The sequence below is a fragment of the Herpailurus yagouaroundi genome, unplaced genomic scaffold, assembly GCF_014898765.1.
Source record: "Herpailurus yagouaroundi ecotype Mexico unplaced genomic scaffold, PumYag 202, whole genome shotgun sequence".
NCBI lineage: Eukaryota > Metazoa > Chordata > Mammalia > Carnivora > Felidae > Herpailurus > Herpailurus yagouaroundi.
The window spans coordinates 622,279-640,638 of record NW_024412433.1 but is presented as its reverse complement, the minus strand read 5'-3'; the positions used below and the strand labels follow the sequence as shown (position 1 = coordinate 640,638).

The window sequence follows — 18,360 nt, the reverse complement described above, 5'->3', positions numbered from 1 at the left end:
GGGAAGGAAGGAAGGAGAAAAGGAAGGAGGAAGGGAGGGAGGGAGGAAGGGAGGGAGGGAGGAGGGAAGGAGGAAGGGAGGGAGGAGGGAAGGAAGGAGGGAGGGAGGGAGGGAAGGAGGGAGGGAAGGAAGAAGAGAAGGAAGGAAGGAAGGAAGGAAGCAAGCAAGCAAGCAAGCAAGCCAGGGGCAGTGACAAGGACAAGCACACCTACAGGGCCTCTAGGAGGGACGTCGGTCTAGCACTACAACTTGAGCTCAGCACGTCCAACCCGAGAGAAGCGTCGGAAGCGGTTCATCTGGCGGGACTTGCTTGTCGCACAACCTCGTCCCAGAAAATGGAGCGTGCGGGGCCCAGACGGGAGCTTGGAGCAGAGCAGATGAGAGCCACCGCCAGGGTCCCCCACCCCGGGACTCGCAGGCCAGGAGCCCAGCGGCTTGTAGCAGCGACCACCCCTGGGGCCAGGGGGTCACGCCTCAGGCGGCCCCGCCGGGGGAGGGTCCCCCCGTCCACAGATGGGCACGTGGCACAGAGACCATCCAAAGCGGACCCCAGAGCGAAGTAGCGGAAAGCCAGGGAATCCAAGCCAACGGCAGGAAAGCAGCGAAACCGCAGAGCTCCACGGGAGGTGACGCGTGGAAAGGGCTCGGACGCACATGTCTCACACACACACGTCCAGGACAACACGCACGGGGTGACCCGGTCTGTGCCACAGGGGCAAGAGCGGCTGCCCACGAGCACCCGCGGACGCGGAGGACACGCTAGGAAGGTGCCCCGCTCCGAGGACGGGGACGTGGCGGGGCAGCCCCAACAGCTGACGGCGGCTCCCGCGGGGAGAAAACTAGTTGAGAAACTCCAAAACGCTGTGTACCGTGGGACCACGATCTAAGCAGGGACGACCGGTGAGTTTCTCTCTGCCTTTCTACATTTTCCACGTGTTCTAACGTGGACTTGACCACTCTACATACAGTATTTCGTTATTTAAAAGAGAGCAGATGCAAATGGTTTTTTAAATGAGGAAATCCTGCTATGTTAACTCCCTGGAACCCCACCCACACAACGGGGCTGGGTCTCAAGGCCACCACCGGGGACCACGCCAGGGACCACGCCCAACGGCGGACTCGAGCAAGCACTCGGTGGCCAGGAGCTAGCGCCGCCACCGCTGCTGCGGGCACCTGTCTCCCCGCAGCACGCTCCTCGACCGCGCCCGCCTACCGCCGTCCCACCCCACCTCCAGGGGACTCACCGCGGAACAGGCGGAGGCGGGAGGGCAGGAGGGAGGTGGCCTCCGGGGTCTGCCTGGCCCCCGGTCCCTGCGAAGGCTTCTCGGCTTCCCGCTACCTCTAGGGTCTCGCCTCGTGGCAGCTCGTGGTCTCCGACAAGCGAGCCGTCAATCCTGGAATCTGGCAGCAACAGAACAGACCGTTTCCCACCTGCTGACCGAGTCTCCCCCCACGGGACTCGTGAGCAGGGGGGGCCCCGACCTGATCTCGGAAGCCGTGGCGAGCCTACGTCCGCAGCGTGTCCCGGGCCACCCCCTTGCCACTCCGCAGGTGCCCAGTCGGGGCCAGCGGCCCCCACTCTCCCTGCTGCGGTGTCCCAGGCCCTGTCCTCGGCCGGCAGGATCCCACCACCACCACCCCCGGGGCTGCAGCGCGTCCATCTGCCGAGAGCCCCCCGAGGGCTCTGCTCTGACTCCAGGTAAAAGCCCAAATCCGTACTGTGACCCCCACGGCCCTGCGGCCCGCCTCCTGACGCTCCACCCAGGGCCTCTGGCCCCCGTCCCTGGAACGCCACTCCTGCCTCCTTCGGTGCTTCACCAAAAGCCACCATCCCAAGGGTCCCTCCCAGGCTCACGGACCCTGAGACTGTACGTCCTCCCCCTGCCTCACCCTTCCTCTTGAGGGCTGGTCACCTACGCATCAAGCCTATACTTGCGTGTCACAGCCTCCCCACCAGCTCCCCGGCCCGGTGCCTGTCCACCCACATAGGGCCGAGCACACAGCAGGGGGGGTGGGAGCAGGCGGGCTGTCCCTGTAAACGGCAGTCTGGATCGGGGCTGTGGGGAAGAAGCCCGGCCCCCGGCGGTGGAAGTGGACGGGCCGGCACCACCTTTCCAGTGGACATTCGGACAACCCACGTGCCCAGAAATGCCACTTCCGAGAGTTCATCCTGAGGAGGCACAGGGAGAGGGGCAGAAGCGACCCCCGCCCCCTGACCTTCCACAGAGAACGTGCGTTAGACACGCACACGGGAGAGACGGTGGAATGGCGGGAGAGGGAAGACTCGGAACTAGCGACGGAGAAAAGAAACTGAAAAAGGGCCGTCTGTGTAGACAGAACGCAGATGCGACGGAGGAAGCGGGCGTGGGAACAGTGGAGACCCCAGCAGAGCCAGCAGCCCGACAAAGCACCCTGTGAAACAAAATGCTACGTGGTCACCTCCGGTGCCTGGAAAGCAACCCTCAGGGCACACACCCCACTCCCAGCCTCGGGTCCGAGCCACGTGCTGCAGAAACCCCCGCTGGGGTTCAGCGCCCAGAACACAGAGCGCTGCCCCACGACACAACGGCTCCCACGTGGCCCCTCCACTCCCTTGGTGACTGTGTCAAACCCCCATATGTGAGCGCTCAGACAGCAAGTCGGGCCACAGGCGGCAGCACGGGGACAACGTGTTCCAAGGCACCCTGAGCCTGCCCCGTGCGCACGGCATCACTACCACGCCACCCTCCAAGAGGGCCACGGAGCCCTGGACACATGCGGCCGCCTGACACCTGCTGCTCCCCAGCAGCCCTCTCGTTTCATTTCCGGTGTCCCCTCCCACGGGACGTCAGAGACCAGGGAACATGAGGACCGCACCCTGTCAGCGGGCAGTGAGGGAGCGGGTACTTGCAGAGTGGGGCCCTGTGGGCTGGGAGCAGAACGGGGCGCAGCTGCTCCTAGCTCCTTGTCAACGGAAAGGTGAGCACTGAGGAGGCTGCCGGGCGGTATCGTGCTCTGTGGTCCCTGCTCCTGGTGCCCCGAAGCCAGAGAGGAGCCCTGCCAGGGCAGGAGCCGTGCTCCCGGCCTGTCCTCACACACCACGGCACCTAAGATGTTCACGTCTTGGGGACTTGGGATATTTGCTGAAATAACACTAAACGCTAAACTAAAAGTACAGAGGAGAAACACAACGAGCAAATAGGCCTAGAACTACTTAACTTAGGGGTTAACGCGATAGGCTACATTAACACTGTCGTAGGCTACGTGAGGCTCCACAGATCTACTCGTAAAACACCACCAACAAGCTACCCCCGGGACCCTCTCTATGCTCACGGCTGTCAGACTCACGACACGTCCCATCCCCTGGGAACACAGAAGGCCCACGACAGACAGGGTCTCCACGAATGCCCGGCGGCCACTCGCTTACACTCTCCATCCTGCCCAGCACGCCCGTGCCCCCTCCCTCTGAGGTGTAGAGCTGTGTGTGGCTGGGCAGCCACGGACGCACCTGGGAGGAAGAGGCTGGGCCCACCCTTGGCCTCGCCGGCCGGGTCCCAGCCCTGGTGGGGGTCCACAGCACTCTCCCCAGGCTCACTCTGGTTGCCAACGTCCAAGCAGTTGGTCAGGTTTGGCCGTGGTAAGGAACTGTCATATGCGAGCTCCATGTAGTCGTAGAAACCGGGAATCAGAAAAGTGATATTCTAGAAAAGAAACCATGACATTTCAGATCTGGTGAGGATCCACCCTGACCCACGGGGCCGGCACACCATCCGGTCTGCAGACAAAATGTACGCGACGCGAGCACATCTCCGGGCAAGGTGAGCAAAGACCCCAGGTCGTATTCCTTTCAACAGACCCACAAAGCCTCTCTGACACTCAACATGGAATTCGTGACTTTTCCTCCCTTTTCTTACGAAAAAACAAAATCAACAACTGAAGCTACCAATACCAACACACCTCCATGTCTCCCGGGCAGATGTTCGCCCCATGTTTTCCTTAGGCATGAAAGCCACGTGTGCAAATCTCACATGTGCAAACGTGGCTCTCAGGGAGCAATGGGTGCCCAGGATAAGACAAAGGACCTGGGGCGCCTCTGCTGTGCTGGCCAGCACCTCAGCATGAGGGTCCCAGGCCCCCGGGCTGCAAGGACACGTGCCCTCTCTGAACCCGTGTGCGCCCCCTACTCACAGCCGTGTGAATCTGGAACACAGTCTAATCCAGAGGCAGGTCCATCCACCCCACATGTGGTCCCTACAAAGACGGGACGCCCTCGATGTTCCTGCGGGAACCCCTGGTCCAGAACTCACACTGACTGTGTTTTCATTAACTTCAAACTAAGTTTACCTTCATTTAACTAAGTTTCAGCTTACTTGCTCCTTAATATTTCTAATTAGAAAACAAAGAGGGACCTGTGTTTGGACCTTGTCACTGGGTCTGAGAATGACAAGAGGGAACAACGTTCCCTTCCTCTGCGGCAGCGTGTGGTGAACAAGGTGCTCCGTGAAGGGCTGCAGGCACCCAAGGGCCGAGCCAGCCGGGCGCACCGGCACAGTGGCCACTCGACGTCAAAAGCGATGCACCAGCCGGCAGCCTCTCCCTCCCCCGTGACCCTCCTCCCACTGAGCAGAGGGCCCGTGTCCCCTTTCCAGGACCCAGGAGGACCCTGGGACCACGTGAGGAGCATGCTGTGGCTGCCTGAGATGCTCACCTGCCCTTGGAGCCCGGCTACCACACGACACACAGGGGCTCTCGACACCGCCCCAGCCACGGACCCAGGCAGCCAGACCCACGGGTAGGCGCGCCTGGGGACGATGCCAGCCCCGGCTGACACTACATCAAAGAGAATAGGCCATCCTGCCGAGCCCAGCCCAAAGGGCCCATCTGTGACCTAAATATGAGATTGTCATGTTTTAGGCACCAAGCTCACAATGGTTTGCAGCAACAGATACAGACTCTCAGCACGGTCTTAGATAGAAACTGGCAGTTGGCATCCCAGCTGGGCCTGGCTCTTGGTGTGTGGAGATTTCCGCCTCCCCGTGTTCAAGAAATTCAGAGAAAGCTCCATCCAAGGAAGAAGTTCATAAACACTTTCCTCTGACTCTGACCGCACAACAGACCCCCCCCCCAAGATGGCCCCCAGGGCACAGGAGGTGAGACAAGCCCCGAGCTCCATGCGCAGAGAAAATCCCCACAGGTGGGACACACGCTCTGCTCGGGACAGGTCTCAGGGTGACAGCCCCTCCCTCTCCCAGGGCAGCACCTCGAGACAGCCCAGGGGGTCATGGAGGGCTCGGCGTGGGGTCCGGAGAAATGAGTGCAGACAGGGAGCACGCTGCCCGGCACCCCCCAGGGGCAGCCAGGGGGCCGGCCCAGCAGACAGGGAGGTACGAGGCCTGTGGCAAGCACAGGTCCTCACTGTGGAAATGGACCAGCCCCCTGCAGGGGCACGCAGGCTGGCCACCCACGCAAGGCCCACCTTGCCCAGGAGCTCCGTCTTCCCGTAACCGAACAGCATCAGGGCAAAGCTATGGTTGATGCCATAGATGGTCCCGTCGGGCAGGAGGGTGATGAGGCCGCTGATGGTGGAGAACACCCAGACTGACGCCGAGTAACCCCGCTCAGGCACTGCCCTGCCGTCTTCCACCATCTCGCTTCTGGTCTCGGATTTCAGTTTTAAGCTCAGAGGGAAGGTGGTGCCATCTTTGGCTCTCCCGACAGACCTCTGAATCTTGAGATTCTGGAAGGAACACGCACCACTGAGCTGACAGCAGCATCGCACCCAGCCCCAGCTTTGAGTCTTTGCAGCCTGAGAAGTGAACCCACCCACGTGTGCTGGGGAGCACCCCCAAACATCACACTCCCCACACCGGCCCTCCTTCCCTGAGCTCCCCACACCCCGCCTTTGCCCCAGGGAAAGCGGAAGCTGGCCAGGAGCTGTGACCGGGGGTGAGGGCACCCCAGCACGGGAGCCGCTCACCACTCCAGAAAGGCCCGAGGGCAGCAGACACCAGGGCAACCAAGACGCGCGCGAGGGCTGGCGTCTGGGAGGGAGGGCCAGCGTTCCTCCCCGCTCTCCACCTCGGACCGCCAGTATCCCCAGGGTGCCCCCCTCTGCAGACGGTCCCATCCCTCACTCTGTCCCCCATCCTTCGGCCTGAGGGGCAGTGGCTCCCTGCTGTTGCTGACTACTGGGTGGCCACGCCCCATCTGCCTCATCGGCACCTATATCACCCACGAGAGCACATCCTTGCTTTACGTTTCCCTTCTTGAAGACTTGGAATGTATCCAGTTTCAAGTAAACCTCGACCAAGGCAATATCCTCACCCAGGGGCTTTGAGACTGTGCACCCTTTCAGGTTTCAAGATGAGGCCCAGGCTTCTGTGCCCACCCCTCGCCCTATCCCACCCACCCCTTCGAGGGGCCACCTGGGAGACAGAAGATGTGAAGGGGCCCACGTCGTGGGCACCGCCCTGAACACAGGAGGGGAGCTTCACTCAGCAGCACTGCACCTCAACAGGGTCGGGACTCCACACGCCAGGCTCCCTGTGCCAAAGCCGTAGGCCAGGCGTCAGGTCCCAGGGGGCCCCACAAGGAATGAGGGGTGCAGCACCTGTCTCCATTCGCTGCCGGGGAGTCGGGGACTCTAGTTCGAGGTTATTACAAACGTGCCTTCTAGAACATACTTCTCTTGGATGCGTGCCTGCGTTCAGACTGAGCAGGTGCTGACATGCGAGCTCCCAGCGGGGCTGGGCCAACAGGCGCCCCCCACCCCCCGGCCTTGGGGCAGGGGAGAGGACACAGAGACAATAAGGACTAGGGACGGGGGCAGGGGGTTCCCATTGAGCTGGAAAGCTGAAAAATAGCCGATGACTGCTCAGGGGGTTCGGCTCTTGGCCTGAGGCCAGCCAGAGAACCAACGAGCGCCTTTGGGTGGCCTGAAACCACCTGCGAGTGCCTATGGGTGGCCTGAAACCATCTCTGATTTCTTACAGCGGCAGAGGTGACTTTAGGCAAAAATCAACCGTCCAGTCTGATCCTGCAGGTCATTGGGGTGTGACATGAGGTGAACTCATTGCAGTGTGGGTCACTGGTGTGGAGGCTGCACACTAGTATGAAACGGGGCTCCTGGGAACTGGGAGGATTCGGTCGGCATCAGAACCTCCCCCCGACCCCAGACCGCCACTGACCCCAAAGCTGCCGGCCCTCCCCCATCTGACTGCCATCCTGCCTTGAGGGGACACCTGCCATCAGCCCGTTCTCCCTGTCCCTCAAGACCCCAGACCTGTCAGTAAAGAGAGGCAGCAGGCATTCCCTACCCCAGGCTCCAGGGAGAGGACCGAGGGGACAGGGCAGTCAGTTGGAGAGCCACACGGGCCCTGACCGGGTAAGGCTTCTGAGCCCAGAGAGCAACAGGGGAACGGGTGCCACTGAGCACAGGTCCCAGCCTGTGTGGCCAGGTCACGGATTCCAGTCTGGGAGATGAACGGTCACCAGTCACTGGATAGACAGACTCCCTGCGGTGGCCAGAGGTCCCCGGGGTCCTACCTGTGGGACGAGCTCGCCGGGCGGAGGCAGCTGCACAGAAGGGATGAGGTCTGCCATGTGCTGCCCGAGCACCTCCTCCCTGGACGCGTACCCGTACAGGAGAGGGAAGAGGCTGTCGCACGACGTTATGGTTCCCTAGGAGGAAGTACCAGCATTTTTAAGCCTTAGGATAAAACTCCTGGCACCTCAGCTTCAAGCTCCACCAAACGCCAAGTCTCGAGCTTGAAAGTTCGCACTGCGCGCGGCAGAAGTGTGCGAGGCGTGCACAAACACTCCTAAGGCCCAAATTCCTGACTTCTCGAGATGTTCCGCAGAAGCCGGCACAAACCACACCCACAGCTCACAGCCCAGGGCTGTGTACCACACACGGTGCGGAAACAGTCCTGTGAGTGGTTCTGATTATATCCCAGTAGTACACATGAGGAAACTGAGGCACAGGGAGATTGGATTCCTTGCCCAAGTGCACACAGTGGGGGGTGCAGCGGGGCCTCCCACAAGCCCCAAAGGCACACAGCAGGCCACAAGGTGAGCCCGAGCTCCGGGAGCAGCGCCACAGGGTCAAGTTCCGTGCAGCTGAGATGCCGCGGGCACACTCACATCGCTCTGGAAAGCGACCCAGGCCGAGACGCGCTCCACGGGCTCCAGCATGACCACACAGCAGAGGCTGCATTCCCGCTTCACCTTCTTCATCCACACAGAAACTGGAACCTTCTCCCCACTGCGGCTCACGATGTCCACCTGTGGGGACAGACGGGCCTGCACCTGGCCCTCCCTGGACCCCAGGCCCGTGGACGTCTGCGGCCTCTGCTCACCTGCCCCACATCTCGGAAACGAACCAAAGTATAAACAAGGTTTCGGACACTTAACCTAACAGTCTCTGAGCCAACGTTCTATGGGAAGAGAAGGGTTTCTGGCAGCTTCATTCAACACCACAGGGGAAACAGCATCCGTAACTTCTCGAGGAAACAGACACCAATGTGTGGTGAACATGCCAACTTTTTCTTCACAACAGCCAGGTGGCCTTTCAGAAGTAGCGGACCACATCTCACTCCCCTCGGTGCCCGGGGCCAAGGGCTCAGCATCTAACACACAGTTCAACCCGTCAACTGCCAGCTGATGCACCACACGTGAAGGACCGAAGCCCCCGGGAAACCTTGCCAGCCCCGCCAACGAACACCGACACACAGAGCTGGAGATTTAGGGGTGGGGACCCTGAGACGAGAGCATCCGCGCCGCATCCTGCAGGCCCGCAAACCGCTGACTGGCCTCCTCCCCCATCAGGTGGTACCGCCCTCACGCCAGCTCAGCTGTCCCCCGCACCAGCACCGAGGGGGGGACAGCGGCCGCGGTGGCCGGTGACCGGCCGTGTTTGTACGGCCCCGGCGGCACACGCCGGGCACTCACCACCGTGCCAAACACAACGGCGGCGTGGCCGTCAGCCTCCACATGCTCTTCGCTGAGGGCCTTCACCACGTCGGAATCTGGCTTCAGGAAGAACTGCGTGAGCTTCTGGCCGATCAGGTCATGGCTGCTGTACCCCAGGAGCTGGCAAGCCTTGTCGTTGGCGACCAGGATCTGGGGGTCACGGAGAGGAGAGGGCACGAGCATCACCAGCGGCACCTCTAACCCCCGGGAACAGCAGACGAGGCGGCATGGTCCAGCGTCCTCCTCCCAGTGTCCTGCCCTGGCGGTTCACAGCAGTGACGCCTTGGGTCCTCGAGGGCCTTGGCCACAGAGGGGGACACAAGAAATGGCAGCGCCACGACCGGGCACCTCACGTCATCAAGACTACGTGGACGTGTGGGGACTTAGGCCATACTCCTGCCCACCGAACAATTTCAGTTCTCTGTGCCCCTAAGCGCTCTGCTCTCACGCTGGGAATGCGTTCTCACTCTCGGGCGGCCAGTGCCTTAGACAGCACGAGCGCGTGCCTCGCCCCCTCCCTGGGGTCTCCACCTTGGTGAGAGGACTGTTTGGTGTGGTTGAGTCTTGTTTATGTCGCTTCTGCAACTACACAGGTGAAACCCAATGCTTTTCTGATCTCACTTAACACAAACGCCTCTGTTTGAGGCCACGGGTTGAAGACACGGGCTACACGCTCATGGCAGGGTCACAAACCGAAGCAAATACCTCTGTGGTCTTGGCGTCCACGGTGAAAACAGCCTTGTTCGGGTTGGACACGGGGGCCGGGAGGAGGGGCGTGGACCGCCCCGAAGACAAGCCCCGCAGCAGGGAACAGCAGGACGCGCCCCCCAGGGACCCGGCCGCGTCCGACCGCTCCGGTGCGGCCAGGCAGTGCGGCTTGCTCACGCACATATTCTGGGCAGCCAGCGAGGACAGACAGTAGGAGCTCCATCTGCCTTCTGGAAAGAGAAGGAAAGGAAGCCTTGGACCTGCCAGGAGCGCACTCCTCAAACACACCGCCACACACAGCCCCTGCTCTCAGTTCCTGCCAAAGGCTCCAAGGGCTGGTTTGCATCCCTGGGTGCGTCTCAAACGTCCCCAGAGCCCAACAGAACAACACCTGGGTGTGTCTAGCCATGCAGAGTCGCACCTATGGGGAGCAGGCCCAGCCTCAGTGATTCTGTGTAAACACACTCTGAGGTCCCTTTCCACCCAGCCCCCCGAGGGGTGCCCTCCTGGGTCTGTCCTAACGCCCCTCGATCCCAGAAAGTCTCCCAAATCCAAGAGCTGCCTGGCTGTCCCGGCCCCTTCCTCTCTCCCTCATTCATTGGTCAGGTTCACTCACGATCCCTCCAGAAAACCCCCTCCCGGTAACAGGTCCAGTGGCTCCCAAGATGCTCAACCCCGTGGCTAGTTCTCAGGGCTCCTTCACCCCCACCATCAGCAGCCCTGGGCCAGGGGGCAGCTCCCCAGCTCTTAAACCTCTGCCCTTGGCAGAGCTCCCGCCCCCCTCCACCTGCCTGAGCTCTCATCACCCTGGAGCCCTGGGGATCAAGCTCACCACTTCCGCTCCATCCCAGCCACTCCGTGGTGGCTTTAAATACACTTCACCTAGGAATGTGCTGCGAGGCCCTTGCTTACACCCCTGCCCTGCCTCTCCTTTCCCATCTCAGTAAATGTCAGCTCCATCCTTCAAAAGGCTCAAAAACCAGGCAAAGGCAAGTCTTCCCCCCTTCCCCCTCCTTAGCTCATGGGCCCACCCCAGACCATTCTAGGAGCCTGGAAACTGCACGGCCCAGAGCCTCGGCCCTCCTCTTCCAGGCTGCCCCAGGCCCGGCCTGATCTCCTTACAGCACCAGACAGGCGCTGTGGCCCCAGCTCCACCCCCTGCTCCCCAAGCAGACACCCACCCATGCTCCCTCCCAAGGCCGAGGGTGAGGGTGGCTACCTGCCTGCCTCACAGACCTGCCCAGCCCACCCCACAGAACCGCCAGCCCTCACCTGGAGGACCTAGCCTCTGCTCCCCTCTGAACAGCCCCACCCTGTGCCTCCAGGCCAGCATGTGAGCCCTCTTCTTAGGCTCCAACCCTCCTCCTCCGTGGGACTGTTCCTCACCTCCACCTTTCCTCCAGCACCAGCCCTTCTATCAACCTAACAGACTCCCCGTGTCCTAGCCCCGGGCTGCAGGCATGCACCTCTGTCTCCCAAAGCACCCCCTCCGACAACGAGCCCCTCGGGGGTGTCTGGGCTCTGGAGGCACCAGTTAACTTGGGTAAACATGAGCGAGTGGGTAGCAGGTGCCTCGACCTCCTGCCCCCTCCCCCCACCACACCGGGCACCATCTTCTGCACTGGAAAGCTAGCTGCCCTCAAGCCCATGTTACTCGTCTGTAGCTGGGAAGAAAGCATGAGCCTGCAGCCCAGCAGCTGGGAAATATTTACCGAACTAAAGCCGCAAAACTGTATCTTACTTGCAAGGCAGCCCAGCCCAGGGTCGCGCTCACACACACTCCGCAGGACAGGCTCATGCCTAAGAATCACGGCGGCGCAGGAGAGGCTTCAGCCAGCACCGCCGCCCGCACACAGAGCGCGTCCTCTCAGCAAGAAGAGAGAGAGTGGCCAGAGCCCAGAGCGCCCCCTCGCCTGCGTTTTCGACACTGCCACCCACGATGCCCAGAAGGGGCGGGTACCGGAGAGGGCCATCCTGCTCTGGCACAGCTTCGCCAGCCCATTCCTTCTGCTCAGGTGTCTGTGCGCTGAGGACGAGGACCTGCGGGGCTCGGAGGTGGTCCGCACGGCAGGGCTCTCGGCGGGGCCTCCGCCCTCCATCGGGGAGCTGGCAGGCCAGGAGAACATCTGGAAAACCAAGCGAACGCCATCAGCATCTGCAGCACAAGAACCAAGAGGCAACTGATCCCCCCACGAGGCTGAGAGCAGCTCAGCCCCACGGCCTCCCCCAGCTTACAACGCGAGCCCAGAAGGACCGAAGTCCTGCTAGAAGTCCTTTGGGAGAAACGTGGGGGAAGAGACGGGAAAGAAAGAAGAAAATGAGGGGAGAGCAGAGCAGAGCAGGGCAGGAGGGACCTCCAAGGAAGGCCCAGGCTGCGGCGGCGGCACACCGACTGCAGATGGCCCCAGGCGAAGGGCGTTCCCGACGACAGGAGCACCTGCCAGCGTGTGAGGCTCTGTGTGGCCCCAGCTTTCCCCAAATCCACTGCATCTGACCAGCCACACCCAGAATCATCCATGGGGCTTCCAACAAAATAGCAACGCAAAGCCAACATACAGAGTCTGGAGATGGGCCTGGCACCAGACGTTTGTGTTGTTAACTTCTTATTTTTAAATACTTGCAAGCAGTTGTAAGGAAAGCAAATACAGAAAAATCTCCTGCGTCCTTCACCATTTCCTCCAAAGGTGACATCTTGCAGAACCACTGTCTGGAGGTCCAGGCCAGGGTATACGGAACCTGCTTCCAAGACCCTCGTGGGCCTCTCCCCCCCACCAATGCTCCCTCGTGGGCACACACAGGCCCAAGGACTGGCTGAGGGGCTTCCTTTCCAGGGAAGACCAGGCTCCAATAAGCAGGCGGGGGTGCCCCACAGGATGGACCTGCTATGGAAAGGGAAGGCAGTTGCCCCCCCCGCCCCCCGCACCACCACATTGCAGCTCCAAACTCCAAGGAGGCCCCGCCCACCCGTTCTATTCTGGCTTGAAGGCCTTCATGAAGATTCACCACCAGGAGAGGAGGGCAGTGACTTTCATAGTTAACGGCTTTGAGCCCAATCTATAATTTTGCATACAGTGGTAACAGCATGGGATCTCCAGTATGTTCACGTCCCAGGCCCCTCAGGTGTTAGGGCCCGGCCAATGCTCACCTCAGCTGCCAGCTCCTGAGCACGGTGGGGCAGGGGCCCCCTAGACAGAAAACTGAAGGCTCTCCTATCACCAGCATGGAAGGCTGCTGACATCAAAACATGCCAGCGAGCCACAGAAATGGAGGTCGGGACAGCAGAGGAACAAAAAAGACGACAAAACAATCAATTTCACAAACAGACTGATGCTGTGATTGATGTCGGCACCCGGTGAAGATCGGTGGGGGGTGAACGCTGCTCCCCGGCACAGCCCCCTGGCCTGCCAGCATCAGCCCCTTCTGTGCACAATGTGAGCAACGATAATGCACAACTCTCAGCACGCTTGTGACGACCCAAGGGTCTCAGCTGCTACCACGAATTAGAAATGCCTAATAGCCTTGAGCTGTCAGTTTGGGAGTTGGCGTAATCAGGGGCAAAGTGGCACCTCTATGACTTGCCATGTACAAAAACTAGTTCCAGGTGAATTTAAAAACAAAACATAAAAGTTCTAGGGAAAAAAAAAGATGAAGCATACAGTGGCCTGGGTAACTTGAGCGGGCCCCGTATTCCAGACCAGCTAGAGCTCATTAAGAATATTGGTGCTGCGGCATCTCGGAGCTACCCAGAAAAGACACGACCTTTGAAAGATGCACATGAGCTGTACAGAGCTGTAAGCAGGTCACCCTAATGAGGCAGGGGCTCCCCGAAAGGACGCCAGGGCCCCAACAAGGGACAGTGTGGCCCTAGCTCAGGAGCCTGGGCCCTGGCAAAAGCAATCTTCCTGATTGCTTCCAAGATCAAGAACAAGCAAATACATTCTCTTCCAACAAAAAAGACAGGGAAACAGGTACCTTCGGTGAGAGTCTACAGAAGAATCAAACAGATCCAGACCCACAAGAACATCAGATGTTAGAAGTACCCAGGTATATGTCTAAAACGTAAAAGATGTGAGTCAAAACGTGAGAACAAGAGTTTCTCAAAAATAACTACATACTGACCGAAAGAATCGATTTCAGCATTATACAAATGAAGATGTAATTTAAAAACTTTCCCACAAAGATCTCTAAGCCCAGATGGCTTCACTGGTGAATTCTATCAAACGTTTAAGAAGGAAATAACAATACTACACAAACTCCTCCAGAAATTAAAAACCAGTGGAGCACATCCAGCCCAGTGTTTGAGAGCAGCATTACCCTGATACCAAAACTGGACAAAAACATCGATAGAAAAGGAAACCACAGCGACACCTGGGTGGCTCAGTCGGGTGAGTGTCTGACTTTGGCTCAGGTCATGATCTCACGGTCCATGGGTTCGAGCCCCATGTGGGGCTCTGTGCTGACAGCTCAGAGCCTGCAGCCTGCTTTGGATTCTGTGTCTACTTCTCTCTCTGTCCCTCCCTGGCCTGTGTGTACTCGTGCGCTCTCTCTCTCTCTCTCTCTTTAAAATAAATAAATATTAAAAAAAAAAAAAAAAAGGAAAGGAAACCACAGACCAAAAACCCTTGTGAACAAAGACACAAAAATCCTCAACAAAGTGTTAGCAAATCCACCAGGCAATAAGTAGAAAGGACAATACGTGACAATCAGGCAGCGTTTATCACAGGAACAAAAGGCCAGTTTAACATTTGGAAATCAGTCAGTGTAATTCATCATATCAACAGGCTAAAAAAGGAAAAAAAAAAAAGGAAGAAAAATCACACAATCATATCATATCAACAGATGTTGAAAAAGCATCTGACAAAATCTAACACCCCTTTATGGGAAAAAACACTCGACAGTTAGGAGTTGAGAATGTCCTCTACCTGATCCAGAGCATACATGAAGAACCCATAGCTAGCGATATGCTTGCCTTCCAAGGTCAGGAGCAGGGTAAAAACGTCCATTCTAGCCTCTTCTCCGGCGCTGTCCTGGAGGTCACAGCCAGGACACAATGGCAGAAAAAGAAAGAAAAGGCACATATACTGGAAAGCAGAGCATAAAGCTGTCTCGATTCACAGAGGACATGAGAACATACATAGAAAATCCTAAGGATTCATAAAACTAATAACCTGCTTATTTTTAAAGAGGGTGGAGGATGTAGGTTTTCAATGGACACTTCACCAAGGGAGGCACATGAATCACAAAGAAGCACATGAGAAAAACATTCACCATCATCAGTTACCAGGGAAATGGCAGTGAAGCCCTTAAGGAGCTACCATACACGAGCACCAGGCACTAGCGCAGACAGGCCCCACCTGTAGGGGCAGCAGGCCAAGCAGGGGCTGTGGGGGGCCAGGGGTGGGAAGGGCAGGGGTGGACTCAGAGCACAAAGGGGATTCTGAGGGTGACGGAAAGGCCCTCAGACTCAGCTGTGGCTGTGACTGTGAGGTTGGGTAAGCCTCCCGACACTCCTGAACTATGTACTTAACGTCAGCACGTTTTATTGTCTGTAAACTATCTCAATAAAGTTAATTTTTAATGTCATTGCATGAGTAAGACAGGTAGGTAGTCATAGCTGAAAAGAAAATCTGAGGATTGGAAGATCTATGTGAATAAATAACCCAGAATGCAAGGACATAAAATCATGAGAGAGAAGTTAAGAGATTCAGGCTGAGATGATCTAACTGGAGGGAGAGTGGAGAGGAAGAAACATCAGAAGAGGTAAGAGCGAGTGAGCTTCAATAACAAAGAAATAAATGTACAGGTCCACACCCCTGAGGGGGCAACTGGGCCTGCCAGGTGTGAAAGATCGACAGGAAGCTGTGCTCACCGGGCGGGTGTGTCTGGGCAGGAATAACCAAACCCATCAAAGGAGCAGGCGGGCGCCCAGCCGCAGGCCTGCGCAGGCCCGAGCCCCGGACCCTTGTCCCGGACCCGTGCCTGCGGGAGGGCCCGTGGCTGGAAGAACCCAGCCACCAGCACACGGGGAGGCCAAAGTGGCTCCACCTCCAGACCAGGACGGTCACAGCAGAGCTGGCCACACGCCAAATGCACAAAGCGGTGTCCAGGATGTGAAAGACTTAACTTGTCAAAGTCAAAACACTAGGCTTTTAGAAGACAATTAGAAAGACCGTCTGTAAGTTTTGGGCAAGGAGAGTTTTCTTCAACAAGACACAAAAAGCTCTACCTGCAACATAAGATTGAAAATTTAGCATTAAAGTTGAGAACACCTGTTCACATACATACACACACATATAGACACACACACACACACACACACACACAAACCAAATGATAGAAATAAACCACAGGTTGGGAGAAGATATTTGCCACACATATATCACCAGAAAATATCCAGTATAGTTTAAAAGGTCAATCATTGAAAATTTACAAAATTCTAGGGCACCTGGGTGGCTCAGTCAATGAAGCGTCCGACTTCGGCTCAGGCCATGATCTCATGGTTCATGAGTTCGAGTCCCAAGTCCGGCTCTGTGCTGACAGCTCAGAGCCTGCTTCAGATTCTGTGTCTCCCTCTCTCTCTGCCCCTCCTCCCCTCTCAAAAATAAACATTTTTTAAAAATTTACAAAATTCTAAAAGACACACCCAGTTCTATAGAAAAATGAAAACAAGGATTTCATTCAACAAGAAGAGGAAGCCCTAATGGCCAATAAACCTATAACAAAAGGTTTAATTTTATAAGCATAATCATGACAATTGTACACCGACTACATCAGCAAAACGTAATAATTCTAACATAGAGATGCTGTCCTCTGAGAGCACACGACCTGGCTTCATCAACCTTCAAACACTCCTGTTTTCACAGGTTTAACTCAAATGCCAACCAGAAACACCTGCAAGTCCAGCCCTATGTTTTCAGGATCATTTTTCTGGGTTTTGCTTTTTCCTCTGTACCTGCTCTGAGCAGAAGATACAGGAAGTTGAACCAGAGAGCACCTGACGGTGTCTAAGAGTAATTCCATTGCTGTTGCTAGTTTTGATTTCAGAAGGCATGAGTGTCCCCCCCCACCCCGGACCCCCGAGACCAAACAGAAGCAAGAAGAGATTTGCAGGGAGCTTCTGGGAAAGTACCCTTTGCTCTTCTGGGTGAACCTTTGGAAACAACCATCTTTCTCCCACTAGAACACAAGCTGGGAAGCAAACAGCTCCAACTGATCCCACCACTGCTGTGCAACCAGGTGCAGAACCGGCCTCAGGGAGAAGCCAACATGATGGAGAGCAAAGCAGAGGATGGCAAGGATGGCATTTTGAGCCACTGGATAAACCCACCCTAAAATCCTCCTTCCTCTGGACTTCAGGTTTGGGGCCAATAACTACTCAGAGCCTTTCCAAGACCATCTGGGTCTCTCCCCTGGAGGCATCCTAGAGAATATCTAGGGTGACAGCTGCTGCGATGAGGCGGGGAGGGGGAAGCAAAAGGCACTTCCCAGACCTGAAAGGGCAATAAAGGCTTCCTGGAGGAGGCACCAGCAGAGCTGAGCACTGAAAACTGGGATGAAGAAGACTTCCAGGCAGACAGAGGCAACTTAAGACAAAGATTCCCACAGTACCCCGGGGAGTTTGGGACACAGGAAAGTGGGTGGAGATGGCCTGGAAAAGTCAGGCATAACTCCCAGGGCTTCCTAAGCCTGCCCAAGCAGTCTGGACTTCTTACCAAAGATTGTCTACGCTTGGGAGTAACATGACCAGATTGGCAGTTTACAAACATCACTCCAGGAGCAAAGGAGGTGGGGGATGGTGGGGAGGCAAGTAATACAGGCAAGAAATACAAGGTCTTACATTAAAGCAGTGGCAGAAAGAATACAGGAGCCCCCAAATATATAAAACAATTACTCACAAACATAAGCAACCTTATTGATAAGAATGTGGTAATTGCAGGGGATTTTAACACTCCACTTACAGAAACGGATAGGTCATCTAGACACACGGTCAATAAAGAAACAAGGGCCCTGAATGAGACATTGGATCAGATGGACTTGACAGATCTATTTAGAACTCTGCATCCCAAAGCAACAGAATATACCTTCTTCTTGACTGCACGTGGAACATTCTCCAAGATAGATCACATACTAGGTCACAAAACATCCCTTCATAAGTATACGAGAATTGAAATCATACCATGCATACTTTCAGACCACAATGCTATGAAGCTTGAAATCAACCACAGGAAAAAGTCTGGAAAACCTCCAAAAGCATGGAAGTTAAAGAACACCCTACTAAAGAATGAGTCGGTCAACCAGGCAATTAGAGAAGAAATTAAAAAATATATGGAAACAAACGAAAATGAAAATACAACAATCCAAACGTTTTGGGATGCAGCGAAGGCAGTCCTGAGAGGAAAATACATTGCAATCCAGGCCTATCTCAAGAAACAAGAAAAATCCCAAATACAAAATCTAACAGCACACCTAAAGGAAATAGAAGCAGAACAGCAAAGACAGCCCAAACCCAGCAGAAGAAGAGAAATAATAAAGATCAGAGCAGAAATAAACAATATAGAATCTAAAAAAAACTGTAGAGCAGATCAACGAAACCAAGAGTTGGTTTTTTGAAAAAATAAACAAAATTGATAGACCTCTAGCCAGGCTTCTCAAAAAGAAAAGGGAGATGACCCAAATAGATAAAATCATGAATGAAAATGGAAT

The 18,360-nt window shown here is 56.5% G+C and overlaps 1 protein-coding gene across 5 annotated transcripts in view; it reads right to left on the bottom strand.

Moving 5' to 3' along the window:
- The window catches only part of PASK (PAS domain containing serine/threonine kinase), a 40,626-nt gene that overhangs the window by 17,650 nt on the left and 4,616 nt on the right, over positions 1–18,360 (bottom strand). For 4 of the 5 annotated variants that reach the window (XR_005783158.1, XM_040450397.1, XM_040450398.1 and 1 more), the window contains exons 3-10: positions 11,618–11,783; positions 9,655–9,887; positions 8,929–9,099; positions 8,122–8,262; positions 7,525–7,659; positions 5,456–5,716; positions 3,488–3,680; positions 1,245–1,401 (exon numbers count right to left, since the gene is read on the bottom strand). Coding sequence is in view for 4 of the 5 variants with exons in the window: in XM_040450397.1 (XP_040306331.1) it covers positions 1,245–1,401; positions 3,488–3,680; positions 5,456–5,716; positions 7,525–7,659; positions 8,122–8,262; positions 8,929–9,099; positions 9,655–9,887; positions 11,618–11,783 (1,457 nt within the window). In the remaining variant the exon portion in view is untranslated. Of the gene's footprint in view, positions 1–1,244; positions 1,402–3,487; positions 3,681–5,455; positions 5,717–7,524; positions 7,660–8,121; positions 8,263–8,928; positions 9,100–9,654; positions 9,888–11,398; positions 11,784–18,360 lie in introns of all 5 variants that reach the window. The other variant, XM_040450399.1, reaches the window with a different exon arrangement.